At 34.5% G+C, this 25,608-nt stretch overlaps 1 protein-coding gene across 1 annotated transcript in view; it reads left to right on the top strand.

Annotated features, from left to right (window-relative positions):
- Positions 1–25,608, top strand: part of LOC105212430 (dopamine receptor 1) — a 102,686-nt gene that overhangs the window by 22,112 nt on the left and 54,966 nt on the right. The window contains exon 2 of the mRNA XM_054233984.1: positions 25,464–25,569. Within this exon, the coding sequence (XP_054089959.1) occupies positions 25,464–25,569 (106 nt within the window). The remainder of the gene's footprint in view (positions 1–25,463; positions 25,570–25,608) is intronic.

Here is a 25,608-nt window from a genome sequence, read left to right as displayed (position 1 = left end):
TGCGAGTGTACAGATTGTTCTTTTACACCCGAACTTAGCCCTTCCTTACTTGTTCAAACAATTTTATTAAGATAACTAAGTAAAGGCCACTAGAATGTTACAAATAGCACATGGGGTTTGGGCTAATTCATAGTTTCATTTTTTGCCTATCTATCGAAGATTTTACATTCACATAATTTTGTAAAGATATCTTACATATTAACCGATATGTAAGGTATGAAACCAAGTGGAAGTTTGATAAGCTCTATATTAGGTTTTTTGGTTATACTTCCTATGATCCGATTTTATAAATTTTTGTCCCCAAAGCATTTTACACATATTATTAAGAAAACATGAAATTTCATTATGATATCTTGAAAATAATCCAATGTTGTCGGTAAAAAGCAGCCATAGGCACATCTTCAATACTGGAGCCTTGAACATGTTTCAGACGAACAGTGTCACAGTTTAAAAACACTATTTTCAAAAAAGTCGGAAAAAATCCTATCTTTAGCTTCAATTATTGTCAAATGTTTTTATTTTTATTATGCCTCGTGTCTTGTATTCACACTTTGAGTAAACATATAATTGCAAAAAAAAATTTTTTGTAATTTTTTTGTAATTTTTTTTTATATTTAATTTGTACGAACCTGAGTCTCATCACATAATCCAATCCGATATTCTTTTCGTAAACAACATAATATTTTTAATTCGGCATTCTACTCCTTTGTTCTTTATTCCTCGACCAATTGAATATGTTAACTTCTCACATTCCAGAATCAGTACTCATCTTTTATACGAGTGCACACTTACAATTATCATGATTTCCTTGTCATTGCAATTTATTTTCGTTTCATTACATGTTTCACTACCATCAGTCACCACTACACACAGCTGAGCCTCTCCCTTGCGAATTGCTGTACAAATGTTGTGGTTCTTCCATTTTATTGTCAGAGGTCATTCCTATTGAGGTATGTAGTTGTGAAGAATTGTCAAGCAAAGGCTTCATTTGGCGACAGCCCAAACAACCCGAAATATTAATTTACTGCCTGGAAAATGAGAGCACTTTATCACCCAATTGGCTTTTGTGAATGTCGACAAAAGTTGATTTGTAAACACAAATAACGGGAAAGCACATAAACACCTCCATACAAATATACACAAACACAATCTCGCAAATATGACACATATATGTATGACTATATATATGAGTATATATGTAAGCTTTTCACCTGACACAATGTCACAATGTACAATAAATTTCATGTGTACATACCAATGATACAGCTTCGAAATTCGATTGTGACAACTCGATGAAACATAACAGTAAATATTGTTGTTATTTGTGTGCTCGAATTAATACGAAATTGTTATTGACCAAATTTTTACGGTTATGGGAAAATACCTTTAAGAGCCCCGTTGTATTTGTTCCGTTGATATTTTGGAAATAAACTGAAATTCCTGTTGCATTGGAGGGAGTGTGGAATTGTAGTGAACGAGTATGTACCTAATTGGTGAGTTCGAAAATTTTGCTGAAGCGTAGCTGATATTGCTATGAAGTAGTTTATATGACAGTCCAGAAAGTTTCTTCTAATATAAATGTGATGGAAAACGAGTTTATACTTCACCCAGTACTGCCAAGGTGACAGTTGGTTAGGTCTATTCCGCTTGCAAAGAGTCGACAGTCTAGGGATCGCACATTGTAAACTACTGTATGGTATTCCAAGAGACCTTCTATTAGTGATTTCAAGATCTCGGTCCAAAATAAATCTAGGTGATTGTTTTCCGATTTTGTCTATTTGGCAAAGGACTTCGAGAAGTTAGACACATCAATTATGGGTACTTACATATATTCAGTATACTCATATCATAACATGAAGAAACTATAATGGGTCTCAATTTGGGTTACATTTTTACAATGAAGGGTTATATTTACTACTCAAAGATTGCAGCGTACATATTACTTTCCGGTTTTAGAGATGTCCTTTCTTTAATAGGCGACACTTTCTGAATTGAAAAAATGTGTGCCTAAGCGTCGGTTTGTTGTTCATTGAGTGTACAACATTGGTTAATATCCCATGATCCTTATCTACATAATCTTGAACTTAAATATATTTGACCCAGAACATCTCAAGTGCTATTGCCTCTGCAGGGTAGATAGCACTTTTTCTCAAGACGATGGTGAATAATTTTTTATATTTATGTTTTAATGTACTATCTTTGAACGCAAATTCTTTAATAAGTTTCGAAATGTTCAAGTCGAAAGGACAGTTTAACCATCAGTTATCTCCACCAGAAACTTGTTCTATCTTATTTAGCACTGTTTGGCCTCATATTTAATTCGCTGTATGACAGCTTTGCTTGTTTGGAGTGAGTTCGAATACGAATTCCCGATTTCAATAAATCTTGTCATCGATGCAGTCAATTTGTTGGGTTTTGAAAGAATTTCAAGTTGTTTGGTAACACATTTCAATCATAATTCACTTAAATAATTATTTGACCTTTCATTGCTCACAAGGAAATCGGTAGTTTGAAATATGGACAAGTTCGAAATGTCATACAAAGTTTGTGCATATTACCATGAATATTATACAAGCTACAACAACAACAATACCAAACAACAAAGCACTTAAGAAGCATTTGAAGCACACTGTGCTGGGGCATTTACGAATGCATGCACATTGGCATTCAATCAAATGATTAAATCACAAGCATTTCAATTGAAGCACTCAACTAAGTATATGAGTGGCCAAGCCGAGCCAAGTCAGGCCAATTGAAGGCGAATCAAATATTTGCACAAATTGGTCATTTGTGTGGCAAAGCAAACAAATACTAAGTAATATTATGTTAATATTTGCACAAATTCCCGCACAGACACACACGCTTGCGCATGCTGCTTGCAATTCGATTTGATTGAAGGACTCGTGCAAGTGCTGCGACCACCCAAAGCGTGAATTACTTTGTATGTGGAGCGCTAGGACTGTGGAGCGTATGGAGTGGAAACTATTTCGTAATTGCTGCTTAGCATTTGACAAATGAATTGTGCGCTGAAAGAATGTCAATGCCTGTGTGTGTGTGTGCGTGTGCATGCAAGCATAAGAATGCACATAAATTTTCAAGCAGTTGGCTACGCATACAAACTAGCCGATTTGGAAGCATTTAATGGTTACACTTGAATTATTCTAAAAGCGTGCGTGTGTGTGAGCACTTAATTCACAGCCAAACAAGTTTGCCACATTGGAATTTGTTAAATAAATATTGGCCTACACACACACATATGTAGTTGCTAAAATGCTGGCAAATTCCAGGTAACCAGAGACCGAATAATCGATTGATTGCGTGAATGCGTTGCATGACTGTCGAGTGTTTGCAACAAGTGTTTGCCTTTTGCATGCAAATATGAGTTTTGACGAATGCCATTTGCAAGCCAACATCCAAGTGAGCAGCAATTTTAGGATAGTTTGATTATGTAGTGGGTCCATCTGACGTACAAATAACAATGGCATTGGAAGTATTTCTCGAAAGGTCATCATGTGTGCATGGACTTTGATTATATAAACACAAATTTGAAGTTGGTTTGTGATCAAGAAATTCAAATTCAAAATACGAGACTTTGTTCATTAAGTACATTGGATTTGGTTACGATGATGTCTGCCAAACTAATTGAGCGTACTTAGATTAGAGTTTTCATTTGCAATCTAGATTACATTGACATTGAAATGATGTTGAGAGTGGATGTAACCATTTTCTTCTCCATTGTTCTAGCACTAATAATTACTTTTACTCTATTTATTACTATATATGGAAGCATCGGGTGATCCGAGTATAGTTAGTCAATAGCAGTTTTTGACAGATCATGTTGTGTCTAGCTGTCATGTTACTTTTGTTCAGTATTGTTTGGCATTTCATCATGGATAGACTTAGGACTGAAAAACGTTTACAACTTGTTCAACTTTATTACAAATATTCACATTCTGTTTCGCTCAACTTATGGCCAACCCACAGAGCGTACTAATCGCAACACAATCACCCATCTTAAGGCTCAGCATACCTTATTGGATAATATGCGACCAAATAGACCATCAGTGAAGAAAATATAACAGCCGTAGTTGAGAGTGTACACCTAGACTGTGGAGATTCGATGGATGATGGACCACCAAAGACGTAGGCGCGGTGAACATTTAAAAGATATACTCTTTAAAAAATAAATGCCAAAGAATATTCTTTCGAATGATAATACTTACTTCGAATGATTAATACTTACGAGTTTCTCTGATTTCTTAATCAATCTTGTGGTAGAATTTACAAAATAGTACCCAACATGATTTTGGGAAGACAGCTTGAGCTCTTAAGATATCAGTGTTATGCAAAAGCACTGGGCAAAATGGTTGCCGCGCGAAATCACAATCTTCCTACAGCAACAACAAATTTATGATGATTGATTGACAATTAAAAGTCCTCCAAATCTTGTCAATGCGACACATGGCAAAGTGGAGTAATCCACGCAGTAAAGTTAAAGGCTAAATCTGAGCGATGACTTATACTACAGACTTCAGATATGTATATTTGAATTGTTCCAAATTCCAAATTGAAACTACACCGGATTAACCTGTGTATTCTTATCTGTCAGAGTAGACAATGGTAGAGAGGTTTATGTGCGACAACCCACATCAGACAAAAAGCACCAACACACCCCATTGGTAAAATGTATATCTGAATGTTGAAAAGAAAAAAATACAAGACAAGAAAGAAACGCAAAGCATAGCTATTTTTTTTTTAAGAAAACATTTCTTATTTATCTTTATCTGTATTTTTTGTTAATCCGAAATAAATGTAAATATCTGCAAAACAATAATATATTGAGACTAGCAATAATAATATTTATAAACTTTTTAAAATTTTATCTTTAGTTTAGCAAACAGGTTAGTCGTTGTATGAAGTGAACTAAGCATTATCTGTTACTGTGTTCCCCAGATATTGCTGTAGAACTAGAGACCAATCGGCCGATGGCCATATTTGGGCGATTCTTAGCCGATTCTTTCTACTTCTTTCGGATTACACTAAAATACATTTTTTTTTATTTAAAGCATACAATTTTAATTTCTCTGTTTACCATATAAAACACAGTGATTCACATATGACTAAACTAATAATTCATCACGATGATAATTTAAGTCATGTATAAAGAAATTCAATAATTTTGCATTAACACTAAACCTACTGACACATTTTATATACATAACTATTTCTACAGATGACGGTCAAATGACCACTTTTGAAATAAAAGTTATACTATTTTCCAGTTGATTGTAATTAATACAGAATTTAGTATAAACAATAAACACAAAATAAATATCATATAATATTAAATAATTATTTTTCAAAGTCTCACAAGCGGTCATTTGATCGCTCTGGTAGGTTTAGTGTTAAATTTAGGGATTTATTTAGCACTGCTGGAAAGATTAGATTTATGTCAAATATTCACAGTTTTGTTTAACAACTTGTTGAGATTTTGAAGGTAATGTAATAAAGCCACTATTATAGAAGCATTCGTAACTAGAAGTGTCTATTTGTAAAAGTTCGCCATAGATAGGATCACGTAATAATCACTTGGTGCTGGCCTGGACTACTGGACTATAAGGTGCATGCAAAAGAACCTCCCAAACAAGCTCCGAAGTTTTTATCGAGTCACTATCACTATTTGACCCCTTTCACAATGCGAGGTTGAAATGCCAAAAGTCATCTCTTTGAAAATAACGGATTCTTTTTACTAGACCTACTGTTTTCATATATTGTAATGCTCATATATGTCCTGAAAGAAAAATGCTATATTGCTGATTCGCTTAGAGAAAACGCGATTAACTTACTTTTTCTATCAACATATATCTTATAACAATAATTTATTTAGTTTTGAATATAAATTAAATAAATAACCCACTTCGTATTTACACTACTGGAAAAAATTAAGGGATAAAAAAAATCCAAATTTTTGGGCAAACTTCAACAGGTCGTAACTTCGTAAGAAATGGTCGTACAAAAAATCCATAAAGAAGGAAATTATAGCCCCAAGTGTCTAGTTTTTGGATTATAACTTTTAATCTCTGCGGTTTTTGAGTAATCGTAGAAAAACCAGCAACAAAAAAATTTTCAAAATTTTTTTAGTTTTTTTTAGCTTAACCACTATAAGGATCGGATACTTTGTTCATTTAGCTTTAATTTGGTTTTTTGAACACCTCGATACGTCCACATCTCGCCGAGATATCGGTCTTCAAATGGAAGAGGATCCTTTTATCTTTGATTATCGATACCTCAGCAACCAATGATCGCATAGAAATTTAAATGTGGGTTTCAAGAACTTGAATGAATTCTCCTTAAAGACTAGCCATTGCTTTTTCGGAAAAAAATTTTTTTCTTATTGTCACATTTTAAAATGCAACAAAAAAAGGGCTTTTGGTTGTTTTTTGGAAAATCGAGCGCTAGATCAAAAATATTGAGGAAACCACTAATGTTAAGTGTGCCTTTTACAGTTCAATATGTCCACAAAAATCCTACAAAAAAATCAAATTAATCCAGCCAGCCGTTTTTTTGTTTCACTCGATCGAATTTTTGAAAAAATTAAAGAATCACGTTTTTTGCTCTGAAAAGCTCATAATTTTAAAAAATGAGAAAAAAATCGTTTTTCCTAGCTTTTTCCACATTTTTGCTCCAGAAAAAGCTTAAATTTAAAACAAACAAAAACACAAGTTAAGCAAATTCAAGAAACCATCACCCAATCATTTTTAACGCGTTTCCGCTGCTGTATTCCTTGATTATACTGATCTCCTTTTAATTAAATTTAAAAAAAAAGTTAATATCCCCAATTTTTCTTACGAAGTTACGGCCTGTTGAAGTTTGCCCAAAAATTTGGAATTTTTTTTTGATCCCTTAATTTTTTCCAGTAGTGTACATATGAACTGAGTTGTTCACTTATTTTGTGATGTTATTTGTCTTTGTTTTTCTTTTGTTACTATACTAATTTACTAAATAAAGTTGTTGATAAAAGAATCGGCATCGGCGTCGGTATCGGCCGGTTCTTTGCCAACTGGCCGATTAATCGGCATCAGCATCGGCCAAAAATTTGGTATCGGTCGGACACTATGTAGAACATAGCACGAACACAACTACTATACCCAAAACCGATAACAACATAAACTTCACCATAAACGAAGCGAGAAAATACCACAGCAGGGTACCTACATACGTACAATAAGTGTTTAAAAAAATATAAGAAACTAGTAGAACTATTCGTAGAGCTTTCTATTTCACTTTAATAGAAAAAGATGGAATAGAATTTAATTTTCAACCGAAAAACTTGAAGAAAAAGTTAAATTGGAAGAAAACGAAAATCTCAAATTTTCAAACTGAAGACACTTCTACAAACACAATATGTGAAATGAAAGGATTTTGTTAAGCGAAAGTTTTCTAAACACACGCGCGCTGACAGACCTGAGTACTTGCGATCATACTGTACTACATATATACACGTCTCAAGTGTCTTTCTACTAATGTGTTAAGCGATGTAATTAAATACACTTAAACAAATAATAAAAAACAAACTGGGCCAAAGCTGCCAGACATAATGAAATCGAGCTGCACTAGTCTGCCTGTGTGTGGCAGAGCAGACAGCGAGCAGCCTCCCGACGTGGACTTGGTTGAACTTGAGTGTGTTTGCTCAGAAATTGTGATACAACTTTTGTTTACGCACAAACAAATTTCTCAAATGAGTGAAAGTGTGGGTATAGCCATGCAGTTTCGAGTGTATAATAATATTATTATAGAATACATTCATACGTATGTACGAGTGCTTGTATTCACTTTTCGAGTCCTTTGAATATTTGCTTCACAAATATTTGCTTGTGTGCGTAAGTAATTAACACACTTATCAAAGCACAACCCTTTAGGTTACTTCACACATGGCCAGCACATAATTGGCTACTTAATTAAATAATTTTTAATTGAATTGAAAAAATACACTTTGCTCAATTATTCACAATAATGGATTAGTTCGCTTTGATTAATATCACGAAATGGCACCAGCTCTTCGAAAATGAAAGTGAAAGAAGGAAAATCGTATATTTCAAATCGAATTTAGATTATATTATCTTCGAGAATAAAATTTGGTACAACGGTTCTAGGGAGGGACATATTTGGAGGAAATTTGTTTGATGAAGTGTTACTGCCTCCTAGTAACTTGTTTGTATATATCTATCAACTACAGCTATATGAAACAAACTCACTGGACAAATTTTGCTACAGTATCCCACCATATATGATGAAAATATGTTAAACAGGTTAGTGTAAAAAATTTACAATCTCCTTGGTCAAATACCATCACTCAGAAACTGCTCGACCTACTTTAAATTCGAAAGCTAGTAATATTTTACTGATATCCTGATTTTTATCTTTAAAACGGGCAAATTCTACTTCCCATATAACTCAATTTGAATTCAATCTGCTTCGTTTACTTTATAATATATACATCAAAAACGAATGAAGGTATCGGAATTAAACTTTACACAAAATTGTGGACATCGTGGACATCGGCCTATAACTCTAAAAGACCCAAATATCGAATATGGGAACTTCAGCGAATGTGTCTAATTTTAATTTTAAAACAGAAGTACATCTATTCTTGCACGTAATGAAAACCGAGCTCTGTGCAAGTCTTGAGAATGTCGCAAGTACCGAGTATCATGTTTTTCTATAAAATAAAATAAACTTACATACATGCTTTTGCTTAAAATATATATTTAATCTGTATTTCAATTCAAAAACCCTTCAGTTCAAAATGTTAGTTTATATTTTATGTCGCATTATAGAAGATTTAATTATTGAATGTTATGAATATTTGATGTATCCTCAGCTAACTGAAAGTGGATTATCATCTTCATTATCCCATTCGGTTGTTACATCAAAAAAAAATGCTTAATATGATGACCGAACACATTTATGGGATTCAATTAGAATCGAATCGAAAAACGTATTGAATTCTTCAAGGGTATGTTCTGGAGCGCATCGTCTACTGTTTTTCTTTGTCGAACGATTTGACCTAAAAGTCTTGTTTTGTCGTTTATTTTCGCAAGCCTTATGAAATGGGCTGTATAACAGCAGTACAGTTAGGAGGAAAGTATATTACCAATATTTGACCATCAGTACTCTCCTTATTTGGGGTTACAGGGAGCATTATCAATAACTAAAATAACCTTTTCGGGAAGATTATCGTCACGAAGAAACTCTTTTACTTGTAGTTTTAAAGAATTTTAAATTTATATAGGATATTTTAGAAGAAAAAATACGCACTTTGCAACAAATGTTTTGTGACGTTAGTTAAAACTGACGTACGTAAGAGTCACAACAATTTATCTGTATATGGTCCGCATAGTGTACATATGAACGAGATCACGAAGCATGCTTTAAATTACTAACTTTCATCAAATAGAGGATACGCATGTAAATATCTATTTGAAAACCACAATCCCCATATAACTTAAAATACAATAAATCATATAAAATAAAGTGATACGTGATCTTAAGCTACTACAGCTAAGTCTCTTCTCCCGATTTATGACATGTGGATTTCTTGAGTGTATCTGCCGGAAATAAATAGACTGAAATAGAGGCACTTCAGACCGACTTCCAACATACAGAATAAGCAACTACAACAATTGCAATTCCAATAACCAACATGACACGCACAAGCGCACTCATCAACGCCAAGTTTGGCAGATTTAAATATAAAGAACTTTTATAGAATTTATGTAAACATCAACATCAAACAATACTACAGCCGGATTTCGTGCACACGAGCAACTCTTGGCATATTCTTCGAAAGAAATAAAAAAATATGATTGTACGACTATGTAAAGTATGCTAAGTATGTATACACAAGTAGCACAGTAAAAACAACACGCGCACCTTGAAATACTTATATTTGTAGTAGCATATTTAAAACCGACACCGCTAAACTTGTACTATGGAAGAATTGTGTAATGCTTAAACTTTCCAAAAATAAAACAGCGATGTTCTTAGTTTAAAGACTCTTTGCTTGTGGCAAAATTTACACAACCGCCATGAAATGCTGCTGGCTTATGTACCATGCCACGCGTGGAGTGCTTTGGCAAACATGAGGGTAGCACTGCGTATACGTACCCTCGTTTTATTTGAAAATTCTCACGCATTCAACATGCGCCCCGCAGATGGCATGGAAACTACCACACACGAACATAATTACACCCACACATGTGTTTGTTCGGGCAAGCAGGCGTACGGAGCTGGCTGGAAGCTGTTTGTGCATACGGTAATGCTCTGAGCTCGGAGCTATGTTCTCTTCGCTGTTGGTGGTAAATTCGCTACATTTTTTAACACTCGCACTCTCATTTTGCTACGCGCGGTATGCAAGTTTGTGCGTTCGTTGTAAAATAAACGCGACTCATTAACATTTTATCTGAAGCACATTTCGTATACTTAAAGTTGATTGATTGCGTAAAGTAAATAAAACGGTTTAATTTGAGTGGCAATTATACATATGTGCGACGTTGATATAAACGCTTCGGGAATGGTGATTAATTGCTAACTATTATTGTTACTGTAGGCTCTAGTGTAGAGTTGCCATTTCGGATGCTTAGTGTACGGACCAGACCTGCCTCAACTTCATGAAATATAATTTTTTTCTCAACCTTTTTGTCCACAACCACACCAAACTGTTGCTTTCTGGATGAAATGGCAGCTCTTGAATATCTTTAGATTGCTCTTCGTCCCAAATGCAACAAATTTGCTGGTTTACGACATTGAGCCAGAAATGGGACTCATAGCTGCCCAGAATTTGGCTCGAAAATATCCGATGTTCTTGGAATACGCTTTCAATTTAAGATCTCGACGTAAAAAGCTCCAAGTCGTTCCATGCGTCAGGGCAAGTTACTGCGAACGGCGTCGAATCGACTCTCCACGGTCTTCGTTTAGACTCTCAGTTACGGCTGATATATCTTCTCCACTGCGTGCTGGACGTGATCTATTCGGTAGAAGATTATCCAATAATGAATGCTGGGACTCAGGATCGGTGATGAATAATACGCTCAGTAGGCCGATTATGTCGGCCATAAGTTGAGCGAAACACATTATTTACAGAACGTGAATATTCATAATAAAGTTGAACAATTTGTAAACGTTGTTCAGGCGTAAGTCTCTCCATGATGAAATGCCAAACAATACTGAACAAAAGTAACATGACAGCTACACACAACTCATGCGTGATCTGTCAAAAGAAAGCTACCTCAACTTTGATCACCCTTTATAAACAAGTTGAAAGCATTTCATCTACTATTTTTGGATCATAGAGGTCTTTGAAATTAACAATCATACAACGGTTACTGGCTACTAAAAACGAGATTTCTAGAAAGCAAACGATAAAGAGTTTTTTCATTGCTAATATACCGACAGTTTGTGAATAATATTTGAAGCTAAAGTCATTTATTTTCACAAAAATACATGAACAGAAGTTGAAAGGAAGTTTGGCCACTGACAAAGTCAACAACAACTCTGTTACATCTATATTAGCTTAACTTGCGGCAATTTAGGTATTGCAACAATCCTAAGGGGACATAAACGTGGCCAATTTAGACTATCTAAAATTTAAATGATAGATTTATAAAAGTAAACTTTCTCAAAGTTGCCACGCTTATCTACTTTTTCCCGATTGAATTACTTATTTAAAGAGCGAATTTAATTCGCTTTAATGAATGAAATAAATTATTGAGTCGTTTAAGATGGCCCCCTTCAAGTTGCCTAAGGTTATAATTTAAAATGACGCAAAGTCTATATTAAAGCAATTATATCTCGCGCCTTCCGGCAAACTTCTATCGCCCCTATTCGGTTTCAAAAGCAGCCAGCCGGTTGGCAGAGGACAACGGCAAATTTACATAAAGCAAGTAATATCGCCTCGACAAATCACAAAGGCGAAAAAGTGATTTCGCGTGTCTCTTCCCTGCAAGGCAAGGCGACATAAACAAAGTCAACACACAACAAAAGTGAGTTCATTGCTCATTACACTCGCCTAAGTTTTTGTATTGTGTTACAATTGTTGTTGTAAACATGCGCAAGGACAATAATGTAAGTGAGTGAAAAATGAAATAAAGTAAAATGTCACAGCAACGCACACTGTGATACATCCACATGGCGAACTAATGCCGGAAGCATTAAACAGATATTTTTAAGTTTAGTGGCCATTAACTGCTGAATTGAGCTGCTCCTGTCACATTCACACACACACATGTATATTCCGTGTGAGTACCAACAAGTCAGTTTTATATTCATTCGCCTCATAACAATCTTCGTAGAGCTCTACATTTCAACTTACACAGTCAATAATAAAAATTTAGGTAGTGATGTGTCGCATAAACCTCTCCGTCTGCCGTCCTTCCACTGTCTTTCCTGTTGCTTACAAACGCCCTCATGCCAATTACACTCACCACCGCCACCCCACAACGTTTTAATGGTCACTGGCACATTGCTTCTGTCTGAGTTACTGTTTCCGTTACGTTGTCAACGCAACAATTTCGGTGGACGCGCCAGCTTCCCAACAAAGTGTGAATGTGTTAAGGAATGTAAAAACAATGTCAGTGCTGGGGATGTTTTGTCTCCTACTTGACAATAACAATACATCTTGTAGCAATTTTTATTGTCAACTTAATATTTTCTGTTACTTTTCGTACATTTTGCTTGGCGACGGCACTCGAAATGTCTGCCGTGTACAGTGTGACAGTTGTGCAGTAAATGCGGTCAATAATAGTCCGATGTCGATGTTCAATTCGATCCAGAGTTCTTGTGGCTAGCTCCTTCCATGTAACTAAAGAAACATTTGCCGTCATCCATGTGATAAGTATTCATGTGAAAGGTGCTGAGTACGAGTATAATGCGGGTCGTAGATATATTGGGATCTCCAAATATATGCTCACGTATTTGTTGAATCATGTCGTACTCGTAAAATAATTATTAGCCGTGTAAATTACGCCTGAACCTTTGAATATTTATATTTATAATGAAAATTTCTAATTTTAACGTCACTATACCATAGTGTTTTTGATCTTTAATATGGGTAGCACGCACTAACCATGTGAGTGATCCGAACTCTAGGTGGATTTGTTAAAACCTATATTCTGCCACCGGTGCTTACTCTCCAGATTTGAACACAATGTGAATCGAAAACTGGTAAAAAAATGTCTACCATCACTTTCAGTCGATGCCAATTACACTAGTTTGGATTCACAATTAGACTAGTTTGGGTGCCTGGCCACAGCGTGGTAAATTGTAAGGCTGATGAGCTGACAAAAGCTAGACATGGCCGTCTTAGCGACAGTAGAATGGGAACAAACATGAACACTACCTTTCTTACCTACAGTTAGGCTTCAGCTAAACTGGGCTAGCGCTGGTCAGCCGCAACACCTAGAGAGGTCTTCGCTCTCCATAATACTTTCTTAGTTGTAGGACTCATTTTGAAAATTGTATCTTGTGCTAGCTGCAAAAGTTGCCTGGAAGAAGACGAAGTGGAATAATCTCAACACTTCCCTTCGCCTATACGAGATTGACTTGAATATCACTTTTTTGAAAATCTGAATTAGCGAATTAGTGGACTTAGGAGTAAACAACATATGCAGATTTGTAGTATAAGTTCGCGACACTTCAAAATAAGCACAGTCCTATTTTATAAGTGTAGTGTGAGGAACAGCCATAAAATCTTGCCTGAGGTCTATTAATAAAACACAGTTTAAGGTTTTGGTGGAAAATGCTGATATAGTAAAGAGCTTTCACAAAGGAAATAAGAAGAAAGTCGTTGTATTTTGGAATAGTAACATGAGTTTTTTTTTTCAGAATAGAAAAAGATTGTCAAGTTCCTACCCAATGTGCGTCCGTTCAAGTTGTTTTAATACATTATTCCTTCAAATATACATCTTTTCCGGAGTGGATAGCTAAAACAGTCACTAATTGGCTTTTCAAATTTACAAAATGATTACCATCGAATCATTAAAAAATCAAAACACAGAATGCCGAAATTCAAATATTAGTTTTGATTCACACCGTATTCAATATAGGAATATTTCATTCGTATGGAAATAAAAACTGTATTCACATGAATCCAATCCATCCAACAGTGTCTTCTTTTCAAATATATGAAGAGTAGAAAGTATAATACAATCACACAAATCTCTACCGATGTCTCAAAGTTAATATTTTGTATTGATATGCAGGTAGATGACTTCGGTACTATCGATTTTCACTAACTTTGTGTCAATTTCTCAAACTGTCTCCTCAAAATTATTAGAAAAGTATATTTTAAGCATTAGAGAGTAGCGAATCGAACACTTTACGGTGCAACCTTGCGTACAGGCAATGCCATTTAGAATCATTTTTTGACTAAAAAATTCTTCTTTCCGCTTCTCTAAGCTCTTGACTTATTGGAGCGTTCTAAGTATTCCATAAATGAAAATATTTCCATTCTAGTCTAAACTGTAAAAAAAAATCAAAGTATATTCTGAAAAAAAAAATAATAATAAACGAAAAAGGCATGATTTTTAAAGCTTTTTGTTGAAGTTTAATCTTATATATTTCATATATATTTTTCCATTGAAGCTTCCATTGTGAAGGTGTCTATGGAGGAATGGAATAGAAAATCGACAAATAACTTAAGTATACTTAGGTAGTCTTACAAACTGCAGCACACCCAATACTTCTCCATAATTTTGCAAGGAATTAAAATTTTTTAAGTTTTGAGTTTTTGAATCTACAACTATTTGTTTACCTTTTAAACTGATTTCAATTTATATTTTTTCATAATTTAGTGTTTCGCATTTATTGGCACAGTCTGCCCACTGTGCAGCATATCCTGTTTTCACTTATTAGCACATTCCCTGTTGATATTACAAATATATGAAGTTCTGGCTGTAAGTGCTATGCTGCACAGTGCCGATATGGAATTGTGTGTTTAGTGTGCTTTGTCATCCCGCTAGCTTGTTTACACATACAATTGAGCGCTTTAAGTCCGCATATAATTGCTGCCACACTTTTGTGTTTGGTTCTTCGGATTTGATTGCTTTTACTGTTTCCATTCCAATGTTGCTGTTGGTCATTTTATTTACATTGTATTTATGTATTATTTGGCAGCAGATATTTTCATATTACCGTCAGCACTTGATTATTTAAATATAATTGGCGTTATTTACTCAGTTGTGTTGCCGACATTTGATCTGTGCAAAGCATTGATGTTGTCTTCTCGGGGGCTAGCAATTATCTATTTACGTCTGTTTGTTCTCAGGCGCAATTTCGTAGTTATTTTAAGCGGCTAACATTAAATTAGAACTGCGCCGAATTATCACAGTAAATCTTATTAATTTCACACAAACGTAGAAGCAAGCAGGCATGCAATTTCATAATCATAATGGTTCAAATACATATGTTTGGCATCAAAACATTTAACATAATGAGTTTGGGAACTAGATAAAATTGAAGTACAATTTTAGATGCATGAAATCGATAAAAGTATCTGATGAGAACTGAAGCACAATTTGGAAGTACTTACATTACTTCAGTATAATATTTTAAGGTTTTCAATTCGATAGTCTGATTTTTTTGTAGACATCACTTGTAATATGATGCACGCCATTACTAGATCAACCGTTTCTTCATAAAAAATTGTATTGGTTTTCCCACGATAGCAATGAACATCTTTGAATAATAAGGAGTTGTTTTCCCTCCTTTCCGCGACTTTTCTGAAAGGAGCTCTTTCTATAGCCGTCTTTCATTTCCAGTTTTCCTAAGGGAGCATCCCTACTACCTTAAATCTTACTTTCACTAAGAACTTCGCTAAACAATATTTCAGTATTAACCTTAAAGCCTTTTTACACAGGAGCTAATTGATCAATTATCCGGCCTCTGCTAGATTAAAACCCTTATTAAGATCGATTTACCATACAAAATAAAAATCTACATTAATTATACTCTCGCAACAAAGTTGCTAGCAACAAAGTTGCTACGAGGTATTATAGTTTTGTTCACATAACGGTTGTTTGTAACACCTAAAACTAAAAGAGTTAGATATAGAGTCATATATACCAAAGTGATCAGGGTGACGAGTTGATTTGAAATCCTGATGTCTGTCCGTCTGTCTGTCTGTCCGTCTGTCCGTCTGTCCGTCTGTGCAAGCTGTAACTTGAGTAAAAATTAAGATATCTTGACGAAACTTGGCACAAATATTCCTTGGCACCATAAGAAGGTTAAGTTCGAAAATGGGCGGAATCGGACCATTGCCACGCCCACAAAATGACGAAAACCAAAAACACATAAAGTGTCATAACTAAGCCATAAATGAAGCTATAAAAGTAATATATGGAATAAAGGATCGCACTAGGAGGGGGCATAATTGGATGTAATTTTTTTGTGGAAGTGGGCGTAGCCCCGCCCACAAATCGGTTATTTGTATTTAACTCGCAAACCAATAAAGTTATATAAACCAAACTTTCCGCAGTCGGTTCCCTTAGGTACCTCACCACACACCATGAAAATAGTTGAAATCGGATAATAACCACGCCCACCTCCCATACAAAGGTTAGGTTGAAAATTACTAAAAGTGGGTTAACTAACTAACGAAAAACATCAGAGACACTAAATTTTGCAGAAAAAATAGCAGAAGGGAGCTGTACTCATATTTTTTTACAAAATGGATAATGGGCGTGGCATCGCCCACTTATGGGTCAAAAACCATATCTCAGGAACTACTCGACCGATTCGAATGAAATTCGGTATATATTATTTTCTTGGCACCCTGATGACACGTGTGGAAAATGGATGAAATCGGTTCAAAACCACGACAGCTTCCCATGTAACTCAATTTTGAACTCCATCTTATTCCTTCACTTTATAATATACATATACATAAAGAACCAATGAAGATAGCGAAATAAAACTTTACACAAATACTGTATATGATCTGTGGCATCACTTGTGAAAGAATTGTCGAAATCGGATTATAACTTTTCAAAGCCCCGAATATCGAATATGAAGAATTCAGTGTCCCATGGTAATTTTTCATCGAAAATTTCGGTAAATCTCTCAGGAATCTTAATTTAATTTAGATGAAATATTTTCCTTCTAATAGTGTAATTTCCCCTACCTCTCATATTCCTAATTATAGGATTTTAAAATTGGGTCAAATTATGTGTTATCTTAATAAAAATATATCAATAAATTGCGAGAGGGTAAAATGTTCGGTTGCACCCGAACTTAGCCTTTCCTTTATTTATGGCTTTAGCTTTATTTATGGCTTAGTTATGGCACTTTATGTGTTTTCGGTTTTCGCCATTTTGTGGGCGTGGCAGTGGTCCGATTTTGCTCATTTTCGAAAGCAACCTTCCTATGGTGCCAAGAAATAAGTGTGCCAAGTTTCATCAAGATATCTTAATTTTTACTTAATTTACAGCTTGCACAGACGGACGGACGGACAGACAGACATTCGGATTTGAACTCCACTCTTCACCCTGATCACTTTGGTATATATAACCCTATATCTAACTCGTTTAGTTTTGGGTGTTACAAACAACCGTTATGTGAACAAAACTATAATACTCTCTTTAGCAACATTTGTTGCGAGAGTATAAAAATGTATAACAGCTGATCGTTAATCGAGTAGCCTGAAATGCGAAACAACAAAAATTTTTGTTTATGCTGTTCAGAATAAGTTTGTAGGTTTCATCAGGTGATTGTTATTTTATTAATAACCACAACCAAATATCCAGCGTGGACAACAAGCCGTAGAGCTGCATTCCAGTTTCAACTCAATTATTATTCGAATAAAAATTAAAGTCGTAAAATAAAATTTTTCTTTTGTATGGTAAATCGATCTATATTAGCGATTTAATCGGACAAAGGCTGCTTAATTGATCAAATAAATCCTGCGCGAAAAGGCTATTATCATGGTAATTAATCATTTTGACAACTAGCTTCACTACTATATAGCCTTAGGAAACATATTATCTAGAAGCTTTCATATATGTATTTCCGCATTAAGAATCGAAAATCAATTTCCAATGCTGAAAATTATGCGGTTCTTATAATAAGTCACCATGATACGCAGGAAGAAACTTTCTTAACTAAAAGTATCATAACATTATTTGATATTTTGCTATGCAGTTGCTGCTTAAACACAAAATCAAAGAGCCAGAGCAAACAGATACTTCTGTATAAAATGTATGAAAAGACAATTGAAACATTTTGCTGTTTAACTAAAGGCTCACAGAATATATTTAATGAAAAGTTCAAACATATATGAAAATCCTTTAATATCAAAGAACACTTTGAATGAATTAGCAAACCTTGTGGGAAACCAGGCAACCAGAATTTTTCTATATTCTCTGTGAAATATCATTGCATTATCATCATTTGCAAAGCTTTAAATTTATCTGTTTCCATTTCTTTTACCTCTTGCTGTTGCTATTTATTGTTTATCAAACAGTTACCATCGACGTTGCCATACCACAACTCTGCACCCTTCAGTCTGTGGGCTTAGAGCATGTTGACCATTTTTATTGCCAATTAAATTAAGTCCGCAATTTCGTCTAGCTTTCGCAGGCTTTGTTGCTTTTGTCATTTCACTTTTTTGCAAAGTGTCGGTTACATTACCTCTGACTGTTGCTTTCTGACTTTTGTTTGCTTTTGGTGTGTATTTGTCAAAGTCGCTGTCTTTTTTGCTGCGGCCTTTCTTTGGCTTTGGCTAAATTCTTCTAAGTCGTTCTTTATTATAGTGGCATTTATTGCCGACCTTTCGTATTAATATTATTGTCTCATTAAATGTTGTTTTCGCCATTTACTGTTGCTTTGCATTGCACTACAAATCGGGGTGGGACCGAAAGGTAATTTCAGAAAATAAATTCAAAGTTTCACGAAAAAGCGGATTATTTATTACCGCCTAGGCAAACACAGATTTAGGTAGACAATTTAGGCACATAACAGTAAATATGACAATAAATCACATGGTGCATAAAAGCAAGTAATTTTTCGGTTAGTTTAGGTTAATTGAATTTTTAAAATCCCCCTTCTTCCCTTTCTTCATCGGTGTTATACCAATGAGTTTGCTCCGTTAATTAAAATGCTTGGGCTTTTCTTATCCAGATGAGTGATGATTCTCAGGAAATTTTTTAATATTGTTAATTAAGTTTTTACGGTGAGCTCAGATTAAACTGGATTAAAATGTGCCACTTGTAAGCACATTTATTAAATGAAATTAAAATCTTTAGTAAGTACCTAACTGAAACCATTTACTGAGCGCAATATATTATCATCTCTCTTTGTGCAAAGCGAATTTGAGTAGGTAAGTTTTTACCATGAATTGCTTCTTATCTTCTTCTTGACATAACTTCAATTGACTTAATTGAATTGAATCGGGTCTGCCTGACAGATTATCCTACGCCAATTAAGAAGAAGACGCCTGACAAGATATATGTTCTCTCATTTCACTATTTTAACTCAACACGTTGTTCATTTGACTTTCGTATTGAGACCTCAGCTTCAGACATATAATACATACCGTTGAATTTTAGAGGGAACATTGTCAATGGTATTAAAACCCTATGGATCACATTTAAGCCTATTTCTTTCCTCTTTTTATACTCTCGCAACAAAAGTTGCAAAAAGAGTATTATAGTTTTGTTCACATAACGATTGTTTATAAGTCATAAAAGTAAACGAGTTAGATAGAGGGTTATATATATCAAAATGATCAGGGTGACAAGAAGAGTCAAGATCCGAATGTCTGTCTGTCCGTCTGTTCGGCCTCTGAAATCTGTGTTATACTGTGCTCTGTCTAACAATTTTGTACTTTTGAGAAACCTATGGTATGACATTCCCATTGTTTCAAAACCGAATGAGCCGAGTGTATGTGGCAATGGTATGGCAGGCAAGGACATGCAAGGAGATACAGGAGGAAACGAAAGCAGAAATGTCAGTAGAGTATCCGACTCCATCAAAGATATGTACTTACGAGTAATTCCAATCAAAGATTTACAGATTTTGTCGAAAGCCAAAAACAATTAAATGGGTAAGCGAGCGGGTGTTTGTAGTTGTGAGGGCATAAATTATTATGGTTTTCTTCTAGTTTTATCGAGTTGAATTACATATGCATACAATGTAAAAAAACATAACAGTTTTTCTAATCTGGTAGATAATAGAGACCTCTAAAGAACATTTAGTCTAAGATGAAACCTGAATCTCAAAAACTGCGATAATAATAGAGTGATTAGAGTCAGGTGCTAATAAAAACAAAATTTACTGAAATTTTTTTAGAACAAATGGTGAATTTCAATGATTAGTATTTGGCCACCGATATTTAAGTAACTACATATTATAATCCTATTTCATTTATTTTTGTAGCCATGGCAATATTTTTGAATTGAACAATTATTCACAGTACAGGTCGCAATTAAGACTTTATTGAAAGAGAAACAGATCATAGTAGATGGTTGCCTGTCAATTTATTATTATTTTGTTGTAGCTAGTATATAGCCAGATTATAAATTTTGATACTACCGTGATACTGTCGAACTCTTTCCTGTCGAGTAATCAATAATTTGCTCTTCTGCTATCTTCAAGACTCAAATTTAAGACCACAGAATTAACTACCAACACATTATTACTATAATACACCATAATTGCCGAAATGTTAATATCGCTAACTTTGAACAAGTTTTAATGCGTAAATTCGACCATTAAGAATTCCGAAGAAACTACAAGCGTTTTCTAATATTACATATTATAATTCGCATTGTAACGGAATAAAATATGGAAAGTAAACATTCATAAGGCTAAAAACCAAACAAAGCTGAATTATTAATATTACTGTAGTGAATTTCAATGTGTAGCTCTTTGCCTCCGGGGTGTATGAGCAACTTTTAATTTTCATTTTCCTTTCATTTGCTGTTACTGGCAATATTTATGTTTAATTAAAGTTTTATAAATTCAATGGTGAATTGAAATGTGATCATATACTCGCATACTATTTAGTTATGCGTTTGTATTATTCTTATACCCTCGCAACATCTTTCAGGGGGTACAATAGTTTTGTTTACCTAACAATTGTTTGCATCACCTCACACAAATCGATTATAGAAGTTTATATGTTTTACATTAATCAATATTATGAGAGAAATTTAGCTCAGCGTGTCTGTAAAGATTAATTCATATATAATGATATGCTCTAGTCTCTCAGTAACCAATATACTGATTTTCAACCCAATGGAAATTAGGAAACATCCTTTTTGACTAAAGCAAAAAATGAATAGGGAAATAATTGTCCAACCAAAAAAACAAGCGAAAATCTTTACTTTTAACACAAAATATTTCACTTGCTTTAATTCTTTCAAAGTATATATACTTCGGCTGCAACCGAACTTAACTTCTCTTACTTTTTATTCAGTTATTATTTTCATTTCATTTCGCCATTGTTTTCCTTTCTCTATTTGAATGAAATACAGATGCTGTTTTTTTGTAACCAATATTGCATTAACTAAAATAAACAATTAAATCAATTACAAGCGTTAATTTATAAGTAAAACAAATGCGGAAAAAATACTTTGATGCAAAATGAGGGAGAGGAAAAGGCCACAGTTGCTGCAGCGAAAATCCATCAGTGTTGAGCCGATGAAAATGTATTTACCTTTAATGCTATGCATTGCTGCAGCACCAATAATTGGCTGGCAGTATGTAAAAAAAATACGACGCACAAACAGTCGCACAACCCCATATGAATGAAGCCACACATCGCACTGCGCTTTTCAAGCGCCCTTCATTCATTATTCGTGTTGCATTTGCGGTTTTTATGCATTTGCATGGCATTATTTGTGTTTTATGGTCGAATTTCCTTTTATGTTATTTTCAATCAAAACCAAAATTTTTTACATGCCACTTTAAACTTTAATGTTGCTCATACGCCACGTATGGCTATATTTGTACTATTTGTAAAGAATCAATTAAATAAAGTACTTTACCAAACATTTCTTTTAGTGCAATATGTGGTCAGCTAAGTATTTAAGACTGTAAAATTCCATCGTCGTAGCATTAATTGATGGAATTTGCGTTAAGCTTACTTCAATCCACATTTTTTAACCACATATTCCCCCGCATGACACTATTGTTCAGACATCGCTTGTTTCCATCAAAATGTCTATAGAAAAAAAATTACAAATTCTGATCACATCGGACTTTTTACGCCGGAAAAATGATGTATTTGTTTTATTTTTTCTTGAAACAATTTTGCCTTACTTCGACTCCGAGAGATTTATATCCTAAGCTAAACGGATTTTACATTGCTCGAAGTTGAGCAAAATTTAAATTTCAAATGCATTAACTTACTTTGTAGATTTTACTTTAATTTGGACTTTAACATTTCTTATATAAATAGTATCTGATATACTATAATAGATTTAAAATTAACCAGATTTATTGAAATTTAAATGGATGATCAATGAATAACAACTCTAACTACGTTAGAATATCAACCCACATTCGGTTTACTGAAGCTAAATAAGCTAAACATCGATTGCGACAATTTTGGAAGCAAAGTTGGATCATATCAACGAAAGTTACCGCGTACTATCAGCGGCCACTTTGAAGACGAAGTTTCGACAAAACAGGGACGTTTACATTAAGCAAAACAATATATGATAGGTAACTAATACTAAGAGGTATGCACAGCGACAGTGGTCTATTATGCCCTCTGCCTTATCACATCACTTCATTTAACTTTATCGCGTAACACATATAAATATATACAGATACTTAATAAGACATTATAATAAGAAGATATTTAACAAAAAAAAAAAAAAAAATAAAAACTAGTAAGGAAATGATAAGTTCATATCTGATAGATTTACCGAAACAATTAGCCACAATCACTGAGGCACGATATCTGTTCGATATCTGTGGTTTTGAAAAGTTATATTCCTATTTCGATGATGGGATACCAAATTTCGAATTTCGTTAAAATTGGTCGACAAGTTCCTGAGATATGGATTTTGACCCAAAAGACGACCCTTTAGTTGTGATGTGTTCACCGCGCTTTGAACCCGAACATGTGATCACGTCTGTGTCAACATTTTGTCAAAATATTTATCCATCGATTTTCGATTTTTGGGCAATGGGCGCAATCACTATGCGCTGCAAGCTCGAGAACCTACAAAGTTCTGGCGAAAAAATTTCCATTTTGTGTAAGTGACACTCAAACCTGCTGTGTTCAGTATACACTGTCACCAACTGCCCTTACTTCTCCATGGGCAGGATTATTATTTACCTGAATCTTTTAAGGTTGTACCCTCCCCAAGTACATCTTTGCATGGCAGGGTCCAGACAACTGCAGCCATAGCATTTGTTTGATAGTTGTTCTTTAATATAATCTTTGCGCACTTACTAATCTCGTGTTCCACGGCTTGAAATAAATAATAATCGATATTTTTTTAAAGTCCTATACATATGTATATAATACCTCCCTTTTTCTGTAATTTTCTTTTTCAATAATCACCACTATATTTTCCAGCGCCAACTCATATTTAAGCAACAGAATTTATATTTGATGAAACAATCCAAACATAATCCACAGCTCCTTCAAACTTGATGTCCTCTCCAAATTGGCGTCCTTTACTAGTGCTCACCTTCTCCCAACAGTACGAAACATGCACGCTGCGCTTCGTAATTGTGTAACCACTGAATTTGCGGTTTGTAAATTGATTAAATTTGTGGCTGCAAACCACAGAGCAACTGACCAGCTCTCAACATGCTGCCGACACATCAGCTGGTCACATGCGTAAATATATGTGCGTATGTGGTGCGAGTTAGAATAGAGAAACTATGATTAAAGCTCTAAACAATTACATCGAATTTACCGTGGCTGACTGTCCAGCTGTCTACGCACATCAAAATCCTCAGACCACGATGTTTCCCTTTGCTAACGAACCCGTTAAACCGCTGACGTTGAAGTTGTAAATTTGTCAAATTGCTGAGCTTTCATGTGAAATGGTGCGGTTTGCAGGTCTGACACAGACATTTGCTGGTCGTGCCTTTTGTGAAAGACATTAAGATTGGATTTGAATTTTGAAAGAATTAATCTATATACAACTGATAAGCGTTTTAAGAATTTGTTGGATTTTTTTACATTTTAAACTACAGTTGAGTGCTGGGGGTTTACATTACGGCTCAGAGCATTTAAGATTTTTAATATTTTCTACACTTTTCATTAAACAAACATTGTCAAAGCTTCTCATTCAGCAACAACAAATTGACTTCAGCTTCAAATTGAAAGCAATTAATTGTTTATGTAAAGTGTCAAAGAGTTAATGTAGACTAAATGCAACCCTGTGCTTGACTACTCACTGATTTTCATTGGAAACTTATTAATATTAGTTGCTAGGCAAAAATTGCGTTCTTGCCTACCGTAGAGGCGTCAGCTGTTTCTACATGTGAGTGCTAGTATTCTGACTGTGGCTAGAGCTCCAAACATTAGCATGTCTTGTGTGCGGTTTGCTAATGATTAATGATTTGCATTAGAAACCTAAAAGTCTCGCCTATATTTCTACATCGTGTCTCTTCACAGTTGAGGCAATGGGATTTTTCTTTGCGTCACTCACACGTTCGCTGTTGAGCTGTCAGTTCTTGTCATATTTTGACAGCAACTTGGCAGCTATGGTGGCAAATTGACTTCTGAGCAAATTGCAAGTGAATGCAAAGAGTCGCCGTAGCCAGAGAACATAAAGTGTGAAAAGCAAAAGGATTATGAAAATAATGTACAACAAACTTTTTGCTGTTAACTCGGCTTTAATGGGCTAATGGTAAAACTGTGTAAACGTCTGCGAGTGATGGTAATAGCGGTTGGCAACCTTTTAGAGGAAGAATTACGAGCTAGATTATAAATTTCTAAATTTGCTCACTCAACTTCTCTCTTACTTCTAAAATATAATTTTTTATCCGTTGACACATAGAAGAAATTGGTTTCAAAGGTAGGTGGAAAAGTGTTCAAGCATACTTCGTGAAGTTCTGAAACTATGCTAAACAAACTTTATGATAATCAAATATTAAAATGGGTCATAACTCTGGCTCTTAACTTATCTAAAAGGTAACTAGAGACTATATATAGTCTCATCATTTTAATAAAGAGACCCTCAAATATTCCAAGTTTGAAAATAAATTGAAATGTATTTATTTCATAAGTAATTTTACCGATAATTAATGATTATATATTATAAGTAAATTTTATTTTGATATTCATTTTCAAATTAGAATAGTCCAAAGATTGATTATTGTTTTCGTATTACAAATAGTCAAATTAGATATATGGTGAAATACTCTATTTGGCAAAAACTTACAACTCTCTGTCACTTTATAGTAATATGCCACTATTATTTCATTTTATTTCATTTCAGCTGACTTCATACTTCAATGACACGTCGTGGATAAATCCGTCTGAGGCCGATACGATAGTGGGTGAGGAACCTGATGCGGTGTCTCTTGTGTCAATTTTAGTTGTTGGTAAAGTAAATGTCGTTGAATGTCTATCAAGTGAATGAT

The sequence above is a fragment of the Zeugodacus cucurbitae genome, chromosome 2, assembly GCF_028554725.1.
Source record: "Zeugodacus cucurbitae isolate PBARC_wt_2022May chromosome 2, idZeuCucr1.2, whole genome shotgun sequence".
NCBI lineage: Eukaryota > Metazoa > Arthropoda > Insecta > Diptera > Tephritidae > Zeugodacus > Zeugodacus cucurbitae.
The sequence above is the reverse complement of the archived record's forward strand: the minus strand, read 5'-3'. Positions and strand labels throughout refer to the sequence as shown.